The 19,007-nt window shown below is 50.0% G+C and overlaps 1 protein-coding gene across 4 annotated transcripts in view; it reads left to right on the forward strand.

The window, feature by feature from the left end:
• The window catches only part of LOC114878199 (dachshund homolog 2), a 126,302-nt gene that overhangs the window by 88,084 nt on the left and 19,211 nt on the right, over window positions 1-19,007 (forward strand). For all 4 annotated transcript variants that reach the window (XM_029191752.2, XM_029191723.2, XM_029191731.2 and 1 more), the window contains one exon: window positions 6,818-6,901. In XM_029191752.2, the coding sequence (XP_029047585.1) occupies window positions 6,818-6,901 (84 nt within the window). The remainder of the gene's footprint in view (window positions 1-6,817; window positions 6,902-19,007) is intronic.

Here is a 19,007-nt window from a genome sequence, read left to right on the forward strand (position 1 = left end):
AAGCCGAGGAATTTTCATAACGAGCAGCGGTAGCAGCGGGTCTCGAGAGGGCCGGTAGCTTGCCGTGGAAGAAAAAGGGCGCCTTTAATGGGACACGTTGGCGCCCGGGTCAGGGTGGCCCCGTTGTTACTCGTTAATTCGAGCCGCGACCACGAGCAGAGCACGCACACCACAGCGTTCCGGGCCCCTTGGTCCGGTTATTCTCGCGCGAATCCGTGGAAAGCTGCAAACGAGCGTGAACCAGAGGTATGCGCACCGAAGGAGCAAGAATAGGGAGAGGATCTACAGCTCCACCCCGAGTCCTGTTGGAATAAAAACGCGAGACAATACGATGTTGCCGTGGCACGGTCCTTGTCGGTTCCCACCTCGGGCTCCCAGAACGCACGGTCAGCCTGGAGAACGCGGGGCCGATTGTCAATTAGAGAAACCACCAGGGTACTCTTTTAGCATAAAGCACCGGAGAACGACTCGTTTGCGCCAGCGAAAAGGGTCCAGGGCCGAGGGATGAAACGGACCATGGACACACTGAATACCGGATAAGGAAATATTCAGAATGCTTTGTTACATAAGAAATTTAATAAAATATTTCGAAGAAGCAAACGAACAAAAACAGGCTTGCCTGGGAGTAGAAAGAAAATTGCAAGTCCCGGCGATAAAGTGTCGAGAGAACGTCACCTAAATCTTCGATTTAACGATCCAAAGGACATCGATCCTACGATCCTGTTGTAACTTCCCCAAATGAAGTAACAAACGAACGGCAGCGAGCGTCTAACGATCTCGCGATTTCCTCGCTGAAGAGGAATCGAATAGTCGGCGCACGCGAACGCGTCCTTTCGCATCGAGCACGATTATAAACTGAAAATTTACGAGCCTCTCGAAGCCTACGGGAGAAGATCTCGCGAATTCTTTTCCTTCCTATCTCGTCCCGTCCTGTCTTCGGACTTTGTTCGAGGCGCGTTCGCGAGTTTTATCGTCGTCGCGGGTTTAAGTGTCCCTCGCGAGACATTGTCGCCGAGGTCCTTCCTCTCGCGACCTTCGCTTCATTACGATCCTTCGTAGTCTGTTATATATCTTTGGCTGTTGCCAGCCTATTGCTAGAATCTGAAAACTTTCAGCGTTATCCATTTACCTGCATATCTCTTACATCAACTTTCGCCAAAAGCTGTTAGCAACGACAGAGAGATCAATGAAACCACAATAGAAAGGGAGAGAGAACGAGAGCGCTGAAAAGAAACATGACCTACCGCAGTTTTAACTACCGTTCAATTATACAGTTTGCTTTCGGGTCGTCGCACGGGCGAATAAAACGTGTAATTTACCGGCAATAAAAGAGCAGTGGTAACAGCCACTCGAGAGAGTCGGTCGTGGTCCAAGCGAAAAAGAAACAGAGAGGACCGTGTCGTTAACGACGCCGTTTACTGCCGCGAGGAACGAATATTTTGTTACAACTCTCAACCGAGAAATCTGATTCGACGACGTGGAATCGCCACGGCACGCGGCTTCGTGCCTCTCCTGAAAGGGTTCTCTTCCACCCCCACCGATCCTCCTTCGAGTTCCGATTAAGAGAATCCTGTTCTGAAAGTATCACTCAGGACGAAGAGAGTTAAAAAAACCTCGATAATTGGAGCTGTCATATCGGTACGAATGAAGACGTTTCGTTTCCTTCCACAAGCTGCACTCGCCTTCCTGCATACGTTACGGGAAGGAATACGGCAGAGATAAAAATCGACAAGTTTAGCCCGGAACGACAGAAGCGGGGCAATAACAACAGAGTTGGTGGATAAGTTGGTAGCAGGCGGTTATTAACGGGGTTCGCTAACGAAGGACGGCTCGTTCACGGGAAGCCTGGAGACTGGTGAACGCGCGAGAAGATGAAGATACCGCGGTAGGCAGCATTCGTTAAAACAATTTTTAATTACGGTCTCGAGTGACACGCGGGACAAAGAAGAGAGAAGGAGCAGCTGGTTGTTCGCGAATGGGTCCCGATTTTACAACTCGTGACCGTTTCCTGTGCACGCGATACGCTTTCGCCTTCGCATAAATTGCATACAGTATTTCGAGCTGTTTCGGACATTCTCGAGAAGCCGAGCGTGTAAGCTGTGGAATCGTCTAGTAAAGGGAACGAGAGGAAGAATCGATCGTTAAGATGTCGACTACGGGTCGTCGGAGGTTATTCGATAAATGCTAGAGGAATCTTGCCGCTGAACGTTTTACGATCGCAAACCATTAATGTCTCGTGCTGCGCGCGGCTGGTCTAGCATGCACGCATGCAAGTACGCTCTGACAGACACTCGTAATAACGATAAAGATCCAATGGTACCTGGGGAAAAAATGCTGGACTACGCGAGAGTTCAACGACTGCACCCAGATCGATTCGCGGTTACCACTGAAGATTACCGGAGAAAGTTTAAAGCGTTATTATAAGTTTGTTGCTCGATTCTTGCAACACAGACTCTTTTACCACGTTCGAGAAATATTCACGACAATTGTTGAAGGATCGCGTGGTACCGAACGGACGCAAAGTGCAGCTGAGAATAAGTGCGATCGTACATCGTGGTCGATCGTAGTTGAATAGTTTCGATATCTCTGTCCCGCAGGTCGGCTCGAAGTCGCGAGACTACGGTGGCCGGAGATACGGCGGAGAGCGTTTTCGCGTTTCAAGATAATCCTTCCTTCCTTCCTTCCTTCCTTCGGGAACAGACCCTCCGGGATATCTTGCCGAGTTATTGCACGACCGCCGCGCGCCGCTTAGAAACCACCGCTTCGACGATATCACCGCCTTCGACTCGTTCGAGAGACCTCGAACGATCTTCATTTTTCCTCGTCCGAGAAATCCGTAGGTTCAGAAACGCAAGAAACGCAAGTGCCTTGAATCCTACTCCACTATGCTGTTATCGTTACCGTCAGATTTTTTTCTTTTTTACGAAAACACGACAAAACTAAAAGATGATTAACACGTCCACTGCTCTATTGCGAGAAGGCACGTTTTAAGGAGCATTAAGTTAATGTTCGAAAGTGTTGGCAAGCACATCGTCGATCAACAAATAAGTAGGTACCTTAAACGTTGCTCGATCGAGGAAGATTAAAAAGAGGAGCGTAAAGAATCTGTTGGCGACGTTCATCGAGGGAAGAAAGAAAAGAAGAAGCGCGGATAATCCTTGGTCGCAGCGACGCGGCTTTTCGTCGAAGAAACCCGACCTCGAACGCAAACGGCAGTAGTTTTAGTGTTCGCTCGCGCGGCGAGACTGACTAGCTGCGATCTAATCCTATTTTCGTTAGATCCGTTAATGGTTAATGGGAGGCAAAGTGGTCAGCGACCGGAACAAGGCCTAAGTCCGTCTTAAATCCTGTACGAGGGAAACCCTTGTAGCCCTTAGCCAAGGACCGTAATCCATGCAGGATAACTATTGGCCTCTGCTCGACTTTGTCCCGATCAAAGTCGCCTTACGCTCCTCCTTATCGTCGAGAATACCCTTCGATCGATTCATCGATCAAGTTCTTAGGTTTCTGCGCGTAGTCGAATGACATGTCGTATGGGCGATTAGCGTATCACGGTGTTCTAAGAATGATTTTCCGCTCCCGTGTACCGCAGACAATTCGAGTTCCGCGCACGGGGAGGCATGCCCGCGGGAGAGGACAAACTTGCGAGCGCACGGACGATCGTTACGCGTTTATAATATGCAAGGGTGGAAACAATAATATCGTCGTTTCGTCTTCCCTTCGCCGAGAAAACCCAACGCGGGATTAATCGGGACACAGGGTCAGGAAATTTATGAAATTCTCACGCGGGAAACAGGCGAGAATCCGACTCCTTGGTTGAAGAAACGAGAAACGTTGCTTTCGTGGAAGAAGACGCATCGTTATCCTCGACTCTCTCTCTCTCTCGGAGCAAACGAATACCAAAGGGAGAGAGAGAGCAGGCTCGCTATCCCAGGGGTTGTAAATTACCGAAATAATCCGCCGCTTAATTCCCAACGGCGGTTTATTACCGAGTCCGCGATCCGTCGAAATGAAATTCGTAAACGCCTGCCAATCTCGTCGAGAAGAGAGAAAAACGCCGAGAACGATCCACGGGGACAACGAAGGTGGTTATCGATGGACGAGAGGTGGAAAGCGTGGGAGGGACGGGGCGGGGGTGTAACACGAAAGCTACATTATACTATTCAAACGATTGCAGGGCACGGCGTACAGGGTAAGTTGACATTGTTGTTTCTGAGGGTGGCCTGGGGCTGCTGCGAATATCTTAGCGTCGCGCAGAAGCTATACGCCCGTATACGTCGTCGTACAAGCCCTGCGGGGATGTGAACGCTACACCACCACTAACCCGTCGCCGCGCCGTCTTCCCGCCACCATATACTAATCAATAACCATGAATCGCTCCGGTAACAGTGGCATGCACGTTCCGTTGCACCGTTATTGTTGCCGGGCCAGAGTGCTCGAGCTACCGTGAATATTATTATCGCCGACGATCCTGGACTAGGCGCGATTCCACCTCGCGATAACGCCGTACGCGAGATAACCCTCTCGCCTCTAACCAGTCGAATCTTTTCGACAGGTGTGTTCGGAAATTGTAAAATAAAATTTGAATCGAGCGCGCGTGTAACGAGTCCCCGCGTAACTCACGGTTTATGGAGCGACTCGCGATTAGGGCTCTTCTAATTGACGCGGGAAACGACCAAGAGAAGGCAGCCCCTCGATTGGGGGCGAGTTTTCTTACGAGCCAGCTACACGGCCAACATTAATCCTTGAAATTTTAATGGCCGCTAGCTCGCGGTCGAATTTCAATAAGCTCGAACCCCCCGTCGTGCACCCTCTGCCCGCCAACGAGGATTGATTTTCACGACTTCCAAGTCGTCGCCTACCGGAAACTTCTCATCCACCAAGCTTTACATCGAAACGACGAACGTTAAAAAGACGAGACGCTATAAATTTCAATTCGATCCTCTAAAGTCTGAATTACCTTAATAATTATATTTTACATTTCACCTCCGCTACCTACAATTGATAGATCCAAAAGTAGAATTGAAATTTCAACTCGGATAGACCGAGTCGATTCGAATCGGCCCGAGGGTGAGCGGCAGGGCTGACGTTCCGTCGACGACGATCTCTAATAAAGTTCAATTATCTCCGGAAACGTTAGGTACCGAGGGAAAGGTGAACGAGAGCGAGAGGGCTGGTTTCGAGGGTGGGGAAAAGCTCGCTAACACGGGCGACGAGAGAAAGAGAAACCGGGAGAGATGATAATCTAAACGATCGCAAAGTGGGCTGCAGAAACGCGCCGAAATTGGCAATAACAGGGTGGCGAGGGGGTTGTCGGAGGACGGGAGGTAGGGGCAGGAAGGGGCAGCCGCGTAACGTATACACGTAGCACCGGCGCGAACTTCCTATTCTGGTTAGCATTCAAATTGAATCTTCGTGGCGGCCGGTCGTGAAGAGTTACCGCCGTTAATGGACCTCGCAAACGCTCTCAAATTGCTGCCAGACTGCTGAGACGTGGCCCTACCTAATCTACCAGCTTGATTCTCATCGTACTGTTCTGCTTTGCCCTTCTCCGTTGTTCTCCGCGAATATCCTAGCATTTCCCAAACCTCGATACCTATACCGATTCCGAGTGTTCGCTGAAAAAATACGACCACCAGCAAAAAAAGAATCGCTGCGGAAACGATGCTGCGAAATGTCCGCAAATTGGCAACGATCTAACGAGCAGCTTATCGGTCGATGAGCCGCGAGACGCGTTACGAGCCTCCCGGCTCATTGGCCACCGATGTAATTCGAAGAGCAGACAGCCAGAAAGAAAGAGGGTGCTTTTACCCCACCACTCCCTCTAGCTTTCTTTTCTTCCGTTAAACCGAATTAGCCTGCTTGATTTAGAGCCCGGAAACGTTTTACCAGCTGAAAAGCGACTTCTTTCCTTCTCGACGAGGGACGATGCTTCGGGTTCCTTCTCTCCGGGGGTTTTAAGCTCGCTAAACGTAATAGATTCAGCTTCTGGACGTCGATAATCGCGTCTCTTTCGAACCTCGAGGAAACCACGTATCTACGAGAGAAGAGGAAGTCAGAAAGCGACGAGTTTCTAGTCTCTGAGCGAACGTACCCTCTTGCCGAGATTCGAAATGGCTAATTTAGCGTGCTCGGTCCCACGAGGGAAGAGGGTAAGATCGCGAAGACGGAGAAAGATGGCGAGGGACGAACACGGCACGGAGACAAGCCACGCGGTCGAGATCCTCTTCGTCTCCGTGTAATTCTATTAGAGGTAACTACGCGAGCTCTGGTCCGGCTATCGTCCGTTGAATTTAATCACGAACCCACTAGACCGACTGCGATACTCCACCATCCGTGCCATCTTTTGGGAAAAGCAACCACGGAGAATCTTACCCGCGCGTTAATCCAACTCGAGACTGCTGCGAGAACGAGATCATTTACCATGCAAACTGTGCCTATTAAAATGCTATGTTATTTTAACCCTTTCACCAGTTCTAGACTTAAGAAATTATCAGATCATTTTTCGAGCTATGAAAATTATGACACAAACACTTCTCTTCTTTGCAATCTGTTCGGTCAACATTTTCACGGCGAGCTACTTTAGAAGCAATTTTAATATACAAATTTGTCGAATGAGGATAGCAAACAAGCTACAGTAATGAGTCTCTAAAGTGATCAAAATCTATTTTAAAATATTTGTACATTGACATATTCCCTGTCGTTAACGATTAACTTGTTAACCAAGTACCGGTACATTTCCCTCGTTAATTTTCACTGGAAAATCTAACAATCGAACGAAACATCGGTTAAGCGAAAATATATTTTATGATTTCAGCCGAACTGAAGATGGACGTTCTTCGGGAAAGAGAAGTGAAGGACAGCCTCGAGCGTCAGCTTCAAGATGAGCAGAAGGTTCGAGGTAAGTAAACGATTCCCGACGACCAGACATTGCTTTACTGCCGCTCGTCCAATGAAATTCCATCGGGTAACTTTACGGGTACCCGTATTCGCGTCGAGGCGGATACTCTTTACGGCTTTGTCGAATCGACCGGTCGCGTAAACGAGCTCGTCTCACGGATAGATCCGCGACAAGCCGCGATCCTCGCGGGAACCTTCCAATGGCCGGTTTGTCGTCGAGCTATTTCACTGGACGATAAATCAAACGGTCGCGAAGAGACGCCGCTATAAAGTCTCTACGTTGCATTTCCCATTATTCTAAGCTCGAGACTTTGCTTCAGCTTAGATTCTTTACTTTTCCAATGAAACGTATGTCATTTTGCCCCGACGTATTGTTGTTGCCCAGGATCATAAAATAATCGTCCTAGTTGCCCGGGCTTAGTCTAGGTTGTTTCGTAAGTGTAATGGAAGGGTAGAAAGTGGAAGGAAGGAAGGAAGGAAGGAAGGAAGGAAGGAAGGAAGGAAGGATGGATGGAGGACGGCAAAGGCCGTGATCGTTCGACCAAGTTTGTATCGAATGTCAGTCCGTAATAGAATAGTCTCGCGTTTACGGGCTGCTCCTCTTTGACCACCTACTCCATTTGCAACACCCACTCCCCTTTGTCCTCTCGTGTTCTCTCTTCTTCTCTCAGCTCGCGGTCCAAGAAAAAACGAACAACAGAAGCGATTTCTCCATTGTACGTCGAGTCTGGATCGAAGATCGAGATCTTACCGGGACTCGAGCTCCTGTTATCTGGCGACCGACTTGCGAATCTTGTTGCTCGATGAATCACGCACGGATTAACGAATCGTTTCGCTATACATCACGTTATAATTTACGTTTTCAAAATTCGAGTGCCGTATTTTCGAAACAATGGTACCATCTACTGAAGCCGGACGCTTAGTCACCTTAAAATCGATTCGGTATCCTGTCGACGGAGAAACGGAGAGAAACGAAGAGAAAGGGCGTCAGGTAGGTGCGGGTAAATTCAATATCACGGATTTTCCTGGCAAAAGATGTCGGCGTCTCGGCTGACGCGAGTACAATGCGAGTGCCGATAAATATGTAAAAGTGTAGAAGACCGAGTGGAATATATCCGCGTGCTTGGTGCTTGGCACGGCCACGTTCGCGGTATATTGCGCTCCGTGGGCAAAAAAGATGAGCAGCTAGAGGCAGAAGCGGGTGGAAGGGTGGAAAAGCACAAGGGGGAAATTTCTTGTTTTTTCGTCGAAACGCTTTCTGCGAGCGAATGATCGTCGGTGGTCGACGCAAGTTTCGGTCGATTCGCTAGGAAAAACGAGTTGTCGAGGCCGGGCCCTCGCGGTAACACGAGCCTGTGACAACAGCAGTCCATTAGTCAACCAGCTCAGTGTCAATACATGAATATGACAGCCGGTCTCACGGAATAGGCCATCTCCTCCCTCGTCGCCACCCATAATGTCAAGCGGCTTCTACGATATCGCAAATATAGGAAATAGTCTACCCTCCCCAACGACTATACAAAACCTTTATCTTCCCGTGCGAAACTTTTGCTTTCACCTTTGCCTCTCTTTCACCCTCCCCCTTGTCTCTTTTTCTCCGGGTGATCGATGTTGAAACCGATGTCGACTCACCCCTCCTCGTCAACACTTTCTGAGATTACGAAATTACCATTGTCGAATGGCCGGGTTACGAAATTTAAAATTCCAGCGGTGTACGAAAAAGCTAATCGAAGATTGACGATGTTCGTTGACGCGGCGCTCATCGATCGCGTCCCATCGATCGCGGATTCGTGCGAACACTTTCGTTAGGTTGATCGAAAAAAGCGTGCGAACACGTTTTCGAGGATTCCTCAAGGCGGCGGGCCCACGTAAGACGATACTTAATTTGCGCGAGACCTCCTGCGGTTCCAGCCACAGGACGATCGATCATCCCAGGATATTGACGGAACACCACCGCTGGCCTAAGACCATCGTCTTCTCGTTCGGCTAATGACCGGCGAGCAAATGAAAAGGTACGCGAAACGAAGCAACGTCTTTCTTTTATCAGACACCCTCTTTCCTCGAGGCTTATCCGCCGATAGAAGGTGCACCAACTCTCTTGATGACGGTTCAAAGAGAAACCTTTTTCGCTTGGGGTTCGATTTATTATTCGAAAATACGCTGTTGTTTCTTTCTTGCAAGGTGAAAAATTGTCGTTATCAGTTTTATAGGGTAGACGCATCGCGGCTGCAAAGGCAATTTGTGCAATAAGCAGGGAGAAAATCGCGGGACCGGGGTCGAAGGGGTGGAAGAAGATAGGGAGCGCGGTGTTATTAGCCCGTTTAAAGCCCCGTTTGGCATTTCGGTAAAGGTTGAAATGTCCGACCTCCTGCTGGCTCGAAGACCGTATTATCTTAGCAGGGGTTGCAACGAGTCGATGTTGGTTGTTGCTAGTCGAGGGATTCGTAATGGGACACGCGTTGCTTCGCTTCGAACAATGAGATGACCTTTGGAACAACCGATACACCAGACGATCACGGTGATGCTTCGACGTTCTCCAGAAACTCCAGGACTTTATTTTGACGAGGCTGAAAAACGTTTTCAGAAGAAACGCCAACGACGTTTCCCACGTTGTCGCCGAGTTTACGAGCGGAATATACATTCCTGTTCAAAAGTATTTTATCGTTAACTTTACTTAAAAATTCCTTTGCCATTTTGTTCAGTGATGTGACGCAAGTTAGCCGCGCAGTGAAGGAAACAAAGTTTCTGATTAGATTAGCTTCGGATTAGATATAGCAGCATGCTTAACAGCATGGCCGAATACTTTTGGATAGCAGTGTAGCGGAGCAAGATTGGCCGCGAGGCGGATTGGTCGATCTCGGCTAGGATAACAAATAGAACGCGGAACGAGCGGTCGTGCTCTGGATTGGATCCGCGAACGGAAATTCTGGCCGGCTTCTCGCGCGTCAAGCTCGCCTGCCTTTTCTACGAGCAAAAACCTCTACTCTCCGCAACGCCGCCTTGGGAACCGACAGCTGCCTTTGCTGTCGCGCCACGAGAAACTTGCGGCCTCCCTGTAATTAGCCCGTGCCTTTTGTCGCCAGAGAGAAACGCCCGTCTCCTCTCTGTTAACCCCTTTCGCAAGCCTCTTTTCCTCTCGGTTCCCTTTGACGCCTTCTCTTCGATTTTCCTAACATCCGTTATCCACCAGTTAAAAAGGAAAAATGAACAGAGAAGAAGAGAAGGAGAACCTCCGAAAGAGAATAATCGTTTATCTACCGGTCCCTGACGATACTTACGTTTCACGCCGTTGCCGACGAGCAACGCGACAAACGGAATTGAAACTGTACAATCAACCAACCGAGATTTATACTCGTCGCTGTTCGTCCCCTTGAATTAGCCGGGCCGCGTAATGCTGGGATCGGGTGTCGGTGTAATTGGGACCCGAGGGACTTTGCCGCGTTTCAACCCCATTTCGACCACCGTCGCGTCCTGCCGGATCGTCACGCTATCCTCGAGTTTTCCCAGCTATTTCGAAGCCTCGATGCCGATTGTTAACCCCTTCGCGTCATACTGATTGTTACTTATCGAATTCGATCACTCATCAACAACCCTGTAATTCTACATATAACAATTTATTTATACAAGAATCTCGACGCAATACTCGATTCTAGACTATAATTACTCGAGCCAGATCCATCTTCGGATCAATAATCCGTGACTAACATAACCAGCCAAGTATCTGTGTACCTATCGCAAAGGAACCCATCGTTGCGGTATCCTCGAACGAGTGGAGAGCTAATTCTCAAAAGAGTTTACGTCGACAACAACAGCAACAGCGACAGCAACAACAACAACAAGAACGGTTACGGACATCGATGACGTCGGTGCTACGGTGCGTAACGATAGCTGATTTGCTTTGAAGTGAACGTTTACACACACCGATCAGTGGAACCCTCACCGGTATTGTAACTCTGCTCGAGCCGAGGGATGGACGGGGGATACGAACAACGTTGTTTCGCCCTTGTCTCCGTCTAACCGTGCCAGTCGACGTCGTTTACGCTCCTAGACGACGCCACTGACGCGCGGATGCGTGCCGATTACCACCCTCCTCGCTTCGCTCGCCTACGAATCCCGTCCTTTACGCGACCATTCTGACTCACTGAATCCCGCACCGGAAACCCGCTGCGTCGCGGCTGATGGTTGCGCGCGAACAAAGTCAACGCAGCGGACAAACATTAGGAGGCTCGATTAGGGGAGCGAAACTGGAAGGTTGCTCTTTTTTGCAATTACTCCCTTCGCGGTAACGTTCGTTGGTTAGATTTTTTTTTTTAAGGAAATTTTTATCGCAGTCTAATTTTACTAAAACGTCGTTCGGTCCGCCATAGAAGACGCGATACGATGCCAAGTTAAACAAGATTACACGTGTCAAACCATTTGACGTCATACGGCTCGTACGAAACAGTTGTGTATACTTCGATTCGGTCTATCTTAAACATCGAGGAAAAAAAAGAGAGCATGCTTTGCTACACGGACACTCGAATCTGGAAGTTTTTGCTCGGCCAACTAGACACTGGTCTACTCGATCATCGAGCTGCCAGATCGAATCCAGATTCCTTTTCGCTCCAACTAGTATCACAAGCTTGTACGACCACCACGTTTATCATGATTCATCCTACGCCACAAGTTTATTATTTCGTCGTTGACAACGACAACAGAGACGATTGACGTCAACCAGAAGATTCACGGATCTCTTTTCAGTGATAACGAGAGCAATAGAGAATCTAATGCGAAGAACGAATCGGTGGGTGAAAGAGGGAAGGGAGGAGAGGTTCTGCGCTGGATCGGGCAAAGGGTTCGTCCGCTGGTCGGCTTACCCCCTTTGTGGCAGTTTAGCGTTTCATGTCGTATTCCGACTCATTGGAAATTGAGGAATACAGAAGAGGTGCAAAAGGGATACGGCTTTGTGATAAAAAGAACGTTGGTCGACGACGATGGACTACTCTGCTACCGTACCGTCACCGCCCCGCGAACGTACTGTCCCTTCTGTCCCTATCGCGGCGGGGGTCGTGGCCCACGACAAAGGTGTCGCCACCGGTCAAGCCTCTTTTTGCTCTTTCAGCTAAATTGACCAAGCTTCAATTTTTCCACGACTACTTTGTTTTTTGTTGCTGGTTCACTTTGTACGACGAGAATGTCGCCAACTCGAGAAGGGAGCAACCGGGCCAAGAATATATCGGGCTGGTTTAGGTAAAAAGGGTAAAATCTTGGGGAAGGACGCGATAAAAGGCCGAGGTCTTTAGTCGATAGGTCGACTAAGAGGTGGACGTTGGAAGCCGATACAGTGGCTAGTATATCCCAGAAGGCCGGCTATATCGACGAAGAGCCGATGCTGCTGGGTACAAGGGGTAGGTGCCGCGGTCACTTTGTGAACTAACCTGGCTTTGCCCGCTGTTTAATTAAGTCTCGCCGAGACTACTCGTCCTCTCCCCCTTTCTCCTTCTCTCTCTCTCTCTCTCTCTCTGTTGTCCGTTTCTCTGGCTCTCCGGTTAACGGCCCGAACCCCCGCTTGATTTCGCTAGCCCTTCAATCGTTTCTCGTCTCTCTCGCCGGACACCACCCACCAGCCTGTTTGTCGTGAATATGACACTGGCCATTCTCTCTCTTTCTCTTCCTCTCTCCCCCTGTCTCTCTTGGACAGCGAGAAAAAAAAAATTAAATCACATCCACTGCTAGGACGCGACCAAAGGGTAAAAGAAGCTGTCGAGGGTCTCTGCTCGCTCCTTCGTCGCCCCTTTCTGACGCGAGCCAGAACGACAAAGCCGACGGTCAAGCCAGAGGAAACCACGACCCCGATTCTCCCGTCACTTTCCTTACGAACAGGAAATTTTCACCTCGAACCTGGTAAACGTGCTCCAAGACGAGAGGGATGGTTACGTATATCGAGAAACGCTGCTTCTCCGTATTCCAATGAACTGGCTGGTTCTTCTTCCCCGTAGTGTAATTTTTTCCCTCGGTGCTTGCTTTTACCCCACGAAGCCCCGAAGGCAACGCGTATGAATTCGCTCGCGCATAACAGTGAGCTTCCGTAATATAATTGTTAATGCGCTGATGGGCCTCGTGTACACGGTTCTGCGTTTACGCGTTGTACGCGCCGATACACGCGTCCATCGGTACCAACCCCTTACGTAAAAATAGACCAGCCGTTTACCTGACGCTCTACCTAACTCTCCAGACCGTTTCTCGTCGATGCTTTCGAAGAGATTAAAAATTAATTCTCACGAAATCACGGAAATATAGGCGCGATCAAAAAAAACGGTAAGCCGAGAATTAATCTCCGAGAAGAAAGTCCGCTGGGATGAAAACTCGCGGGTGTCGGAGGGATGAATCTCTGCCGGTTATCTGGCCAAAGGTACACCTGCTTGCGAGCAATATTCTCGCCGAGCTGACGTAGAAATATTCCGCGAGACGACGGGAGAGAGAAATAAAACGCGGCAACTTATTTACGCGAACGAGCTAGAAGCTCCTCCGGGAAATAGGCGATGCGGTCCTGGATTTTCTTTACGCTCGTCTAGTTACACCTACACCCTGCTGTCAGGGTGAAATAAAAGCGTAACCTTCAACGCGATTTATTGCCGAAGAGGAATAAAAGAAGACTGATTCCCTGGGAATCCTTTGGGTTAAACGGCAGATTTTCAGCAAGCCTATATATTTCAATCTGTCTGACTAAACAAGTCCATTTTCACTTTGGTGGCCGATGTCGCGTATTCCTGACTTTAATATTATTACCTTTTGCTGTAAATTCGCAGCGTACTTGTATAAAAATATGCGGTCATTAAAGCGTTAATTGCCGGCAATAATCGACAGGAAAAAGTTCCTCGACGTTTCTTCAGCGAATACATAAAATTATAGAAAACGAAAGGCGGGAAACAGAGTATCGTATTCGATCCGTGCAACACACGGTATTTCGAGCATCGGCATCCTTCGAACGTGTTCGCATATTCGAAATAGCCGAAGGCGCCGCGAGGAGAAAGAGGGAACAGACGAGAAATGGAAGAGAGTACCGAGGTGTACCGACCTAATCGTATTTCATAATAACGTCGAGCGAGAACGTGTAGGTGTGTGTGTGTGCGCGCATGACCGACCAGCCCGTGATAAATAAAGAGCGTAAGAAATACCATTATGGAAGCTGGCTGTATGTAAGCACGCGCGGGAGAGAGCAGACAGACGACGCGAGAAATTTCGTTGCTGCGGAATTTAGATGAAATTGCGCGAATTACTTGAGCGCCCATCGCTCGTATGTGTGCATACGTAGCTACCCTCCTACGCTTTCGGCGGGCGTGCGCGCTCGAATCGTCTCGGATCCGCGCGGAGAAAGGCTTGCGAAAATTCTACGCGTACCTGAGCGTCGTCGCGACCATCGCGGAATGGAACGCGCTCTCCCGCTTTGTTCCTCTATCGTTTCTACTGCGAGGCATTCGAATTTCACGATGGAAAATTCATTTTACAATTTCGAAAGAATCGAGAAGACACTCGTCGGAGCGATATTTTTTCGAACGTGTAAGCTGCGTTTAAAGTCGATTCGCCGGGGTGCGAACGAAACCTGGAATCACGGGAAATTAATCAGCGCGGAAAGCGTAAATAAATAAATGTCCACGCGTAACTGGTAACCCGTTATTACGGTCGGTGTCACCCTACTCTGGGTGCGCTGGCAAACCCGACACCCCGAGTGCCTGCTCTCCGCTTCTCTCTTTTCCCTCTGTCTCTTCGTCGTGCATGGTAAACCGTCGGTGACGTCAATGCGGAGAATCACGCTAAACCGAATTCCGTGGCGTTATCGTTTTTGCGCTCGACCATGCGGTCGGTGTTGCGGGTTTCGCGAGTTCCGGCCATGTCCCTGCCGAAAATACCCAACGTGGCTTATTCCAGCAAGAAATTCGCGGGTGGCTAGATGTTTCCAGGGACCTCGAGTTTCCGTTGCGGATAAATTTCGAGCCGAAAAAGGGTAATAATTTCCCGTTCCCTCCCATACGAAGGCACGAAGAAGAAGGCGTAGGCCAAGAAGAGAATACCACGCGGAATGGATTCGCGTATGAAAGACGACGACGAATCCGCAACCCTCGTAATACGAGTCCTCGTAAAGTAGCATTCCCGTGTAAGTCCTTCTGTCGGTCGGTCGACTACCATCTACGGCTTTCTATTATGCATGCGTCCCTTATTGGCAGTAAACGTGCTCACCCTCTTTTCGGAGCCACTACCACCAACCACACCCCCACCATCCACCCTTCTCTTCGTTCCGCTCGAGCCGGAATTACGGCCGTAAGCATATTTCTAATTATAACGTCGCGAGGAAAGGCCTCACGGACAGACGGAGAATCTCATAAATTATGGAAGAACGTAGCCGATTTCGCAACGGAGAAACAGAATATGCGTTCGCAGCTCCCGGCAAGACACGGGCAAAAGTTTCCGCGTGGAAAGCGAACGAGAGGGTGAGGAGAAATTGAACGGCAAGGGGTGATTTGTCGGTAGAGGCTAACGCGAGGGATGTTCGCGTTTACGTTTTGATTTGTCGTAACGGGGATTAACGGGCCGCGCAAATACGTTCGTCATCGGTCGCGTCAAGCGGTAACACGCGGTTACACGGTTGTGCAAGCGAGCGCGAACTCTCCTGTCCGGAGCCTATTCGCCGCCACCAATTTGGCATCGAGAATGGTCCATAGTCATTAATGGGTCGTACGCGTTAACGATTATGTTTCGGCTGTAATCATTGGACCGATTGTCCCGATCGTCGCGCTAATAAAGCGTGATGGCCTCGTACCGGACGGTACCGCCGATGCCTGTCCGGGCATCGATGACGATGACGATCGGTTGCGATCGTCCCCCGATAATTGCTCGATCTGTGCGTTAACAACGCAGTCATTCGATGAGCGTTCAACGCCCTGTATTTTCTCGTTGCGAGATACCCGACGTCATTTTCGATGAACGCGCCCTCCCGGCCACGAACAACAGTCTCAGGGATGAAGGGTCTAATCCCGAGAATCTAGCAGCAGGTTGATCCAAGACGACGGCAAGGAGTCTTCGGTATGGAATCCAACGATTAGCAGACGTTCTAGACTCGGGATCTAGGGAACGACGAGGGGATGAAAATCGTGGGGAAAACGGGGACGAAGCTGGAGGCTAAGACGTTCGCGGTTTCTCGCGAGGTCCTTCGGCGTAATTACGTTAACCGCAACCGCCAAACACCGGTACCGATGTCGAGGGCTCGGGAAAACGCCGTAATCCGTTCGAACCTGCCTCTTCATCCACCCTCGCGAATGCCCTCGGCCCGGCTACTACCGCTCCGAAGGACCGAGAAACCTCGGTTGTGACGATCGAAGATGAGAGAAGTCGATCGGGGCGTCGAGAGACGAGAGAGGGTTGAAAAGGGATCGAAACACATCCGCGTGCTCGGTGAATTAGTAATAGAGGAGGTCTTAGAGCCGAAGGGACTTGTAAGCTGTAATTGCATTAATCGCGGTGATATTTTGGGCTCAGGTGCCTTCGCGCCCGCTACGGCTCGTTAATAGCCGCCATTATCGTTCCTGGCGTTCTCGTCGCGGACGAACTGCTACTCGCCGTTCCCGAAACTCCGTCGCGTCGTCTCCGAGTTTTCAGAGTGGCGGGACTATCGGTGACGTTTATCGGCTCGACGACAGACGCGACGCGCGGCTAACTTTTTCCCTTCGGGGCACTTTGAAAAGTACTAGGCTGAATTATTCTCGATTGATTTTCGGCCCGCTTCTTCGTATCATCCTAACACGGGGTTTCGGATTCTTATCTGGCGATGTAACGTGTTAAATTTCACAGAGAACGAGAGAGAAAGGTGTTAACGACGATCGAGGAACACGCAACGAATACGCGAACGAAGAGGATGGCGCAACGAAAGGTCGTTAAAGCAAGAGAGGAGGCTGGCCGAGAGGGCGGGGGATGGTCGAGGACGAAACATTAATCTCTCGCGGTGGCAATATCGGGCCGATGATATTCGAGGCACGAGTATTATAGAGGAGCCGATGTCATTAGTCGGCCGCGTGTGCGTACGGGCAGGGTGTAGCGGAGAGCGGCGCTAAGCGGACACCCTTGCACCCTCCTGGCGCTCGCAGCCTCTGTCTCTCTACTCTATCCGGTCTCTTCCGTCTCTCACCGGTTCGGGTCCCCGCGGTTCGCTTCTCTGCGCTCGCCGGCCCTCTGTCCGACGGTAGTATCGATATGCAGGACCGTGATAATCGATTGCCGCATTCCTCGAGATGGAGCGACGGTGCGCGCTTTGAATACGCCAGAGGGCCCCTGATCGTGCACGATGCATACGAACTTGCTCTCTCTCTCTTTCTCAACCGATACCACGCACTTATGGATATGCATGAATGTATGGAGGCGTACCGGCACGCATACGCGAGCGGATTCACGCGCACAACGGCCCTTCTGGATATTGCTTTTTCGCCGCTTCGACGAATTCGTTACCAACCTCCCTCCATCCGTATCGTATCGGTGAACGCGAGCCAACGACGCCTACGAGCGTTGATCTCCGTTCAATTTCGAAAAAAGAATTTATTCTCCAAGAGAAATAGAGCCGATCGCAAGTATCGGAATAATAATGAACTGTCAAATTGAACCGGTCGAACGCGGAAACTGCATCTGAATAGACAGGCAACTCTTTCGACTCCGTCGAGCGCGAACGCAACAACGCAACGGTACACGTACATATATGGAACAGCAACAACAGCAGCAACAGCAACGGCAACACCAACGGCGGCCATCGTTTTCCAGAGAGTATAGTCGTTGCGTAGGTGCAGGAAGGGTCCTGAACGTTCGCACTCCGCGCCAGCTACCCTTCCCGTCGCCCCTGCCGCGGCTCGGTTATTGTTCACGTTAATTGATGCGTTATGTTTGATGCCGTTGTGATAGCCATTGTACGCGGGGTGTCCACTGATAACTGAGTTACCGACTGCGGCGACCAGAGTGCACTCAAACCTAATTATCTCGGCTCAGCTGCGACTGCCGCATTGCGTTGCCGCTGTTCGGCCCTGAAATCATGCTACACCACCGCTTTCGCGACAATTCACCATCAGATTTTCCTCGAAATCTCTCCGTTTTATCTAGGAGCGGCCACCATTTCGCCACGATAATTGGTACCGGTCGGTTTCGCGTAGAAAAGGCAATGGGCCGCAAACGAGGACGAGCCAAGGGAGCGAGCGACTCTTTTCTACCGGAAGTTACCCTGTAAAGAGCGCGAGAGTATAAAAGAGGAAAGGTTGACGAAGAGGAGAGGAGAGAAGAGAAGGCGTTTGCCTGGAACAAAGAACAAAGAACTCTTTCGTGGTCCGCGGCGCGATTAGCCTGGCCTTCCAATTAACCGGTCGAAGATGCTTTCGGGTGCAACCGTGTCGTAAACTCGGCTTCTTTACGCGCCGATTGCGAAGAAGCCGCGAACGAACGGAAGCTCGCCACGATAAATTTCGAAAATCAATTCGCCCGCAAACGAGTCGAGACTTTTTCGGCATAACGGCAACGTCATCCTCGTGGTCGAGGGAAAAAATTACTCGCGGAGATGGTCTTTCGAAGATTTTCAGGGTCTCGCGGCATCCTGAACAAGCCCTCCCCGTTCTGGCTATTTTTTTCGGCGGTCTCCCTTTTAACGAAGAATTCCCATCCGGCGTGGTTCTTTATTGTCCGGTGAAATTTACGATCGACACCGAGTCGCGGATCCTTCGCAATAATTCGATCGTCGCGGATACGACGACGTCCCGCGTAGCCGTTCAAAGTTATTTCCAACGAGAAGAACGCCTCGCGCGTATAAACGTCGTATTTGAAAAGCTATTTGAAAATTCCTCAAATTTTATAGCGACGGTAAATCGAACGATACGATCGAGCTTCGTTATAATAACCTTCGATTCCTTTCCGAGAGGGATATACACCGTATCGCAAGCAGCACCACGCGTCTCCTGCGAAATCTTTCGACCACCATCGCGCTATTTCTTTACCCTTCTTCCTAGCTCTCGTCTCGCGCGTTTTCCCCTCCGCCCCGCGCACTGTCCGTACACATATCGCAGAAAATTACATTTTGTCGGTTGTAAAGGGAGCGTCGTAAAAAT

Source organism: Osmia bicornis, chromosome 3, assembly GCF_907164935.1.
Source record: "Osmia bicornis bicornis chromosome 3, iOsmBic2.1, whole genome shotgun sequence".
Taxonomy (NCBI): domain Eukaryota; kingdom Metazoa; phylum Arthropoda; class Insecta; order Hymenoptera; family Megachilidae; genus Osmia; species Osmia bicornis.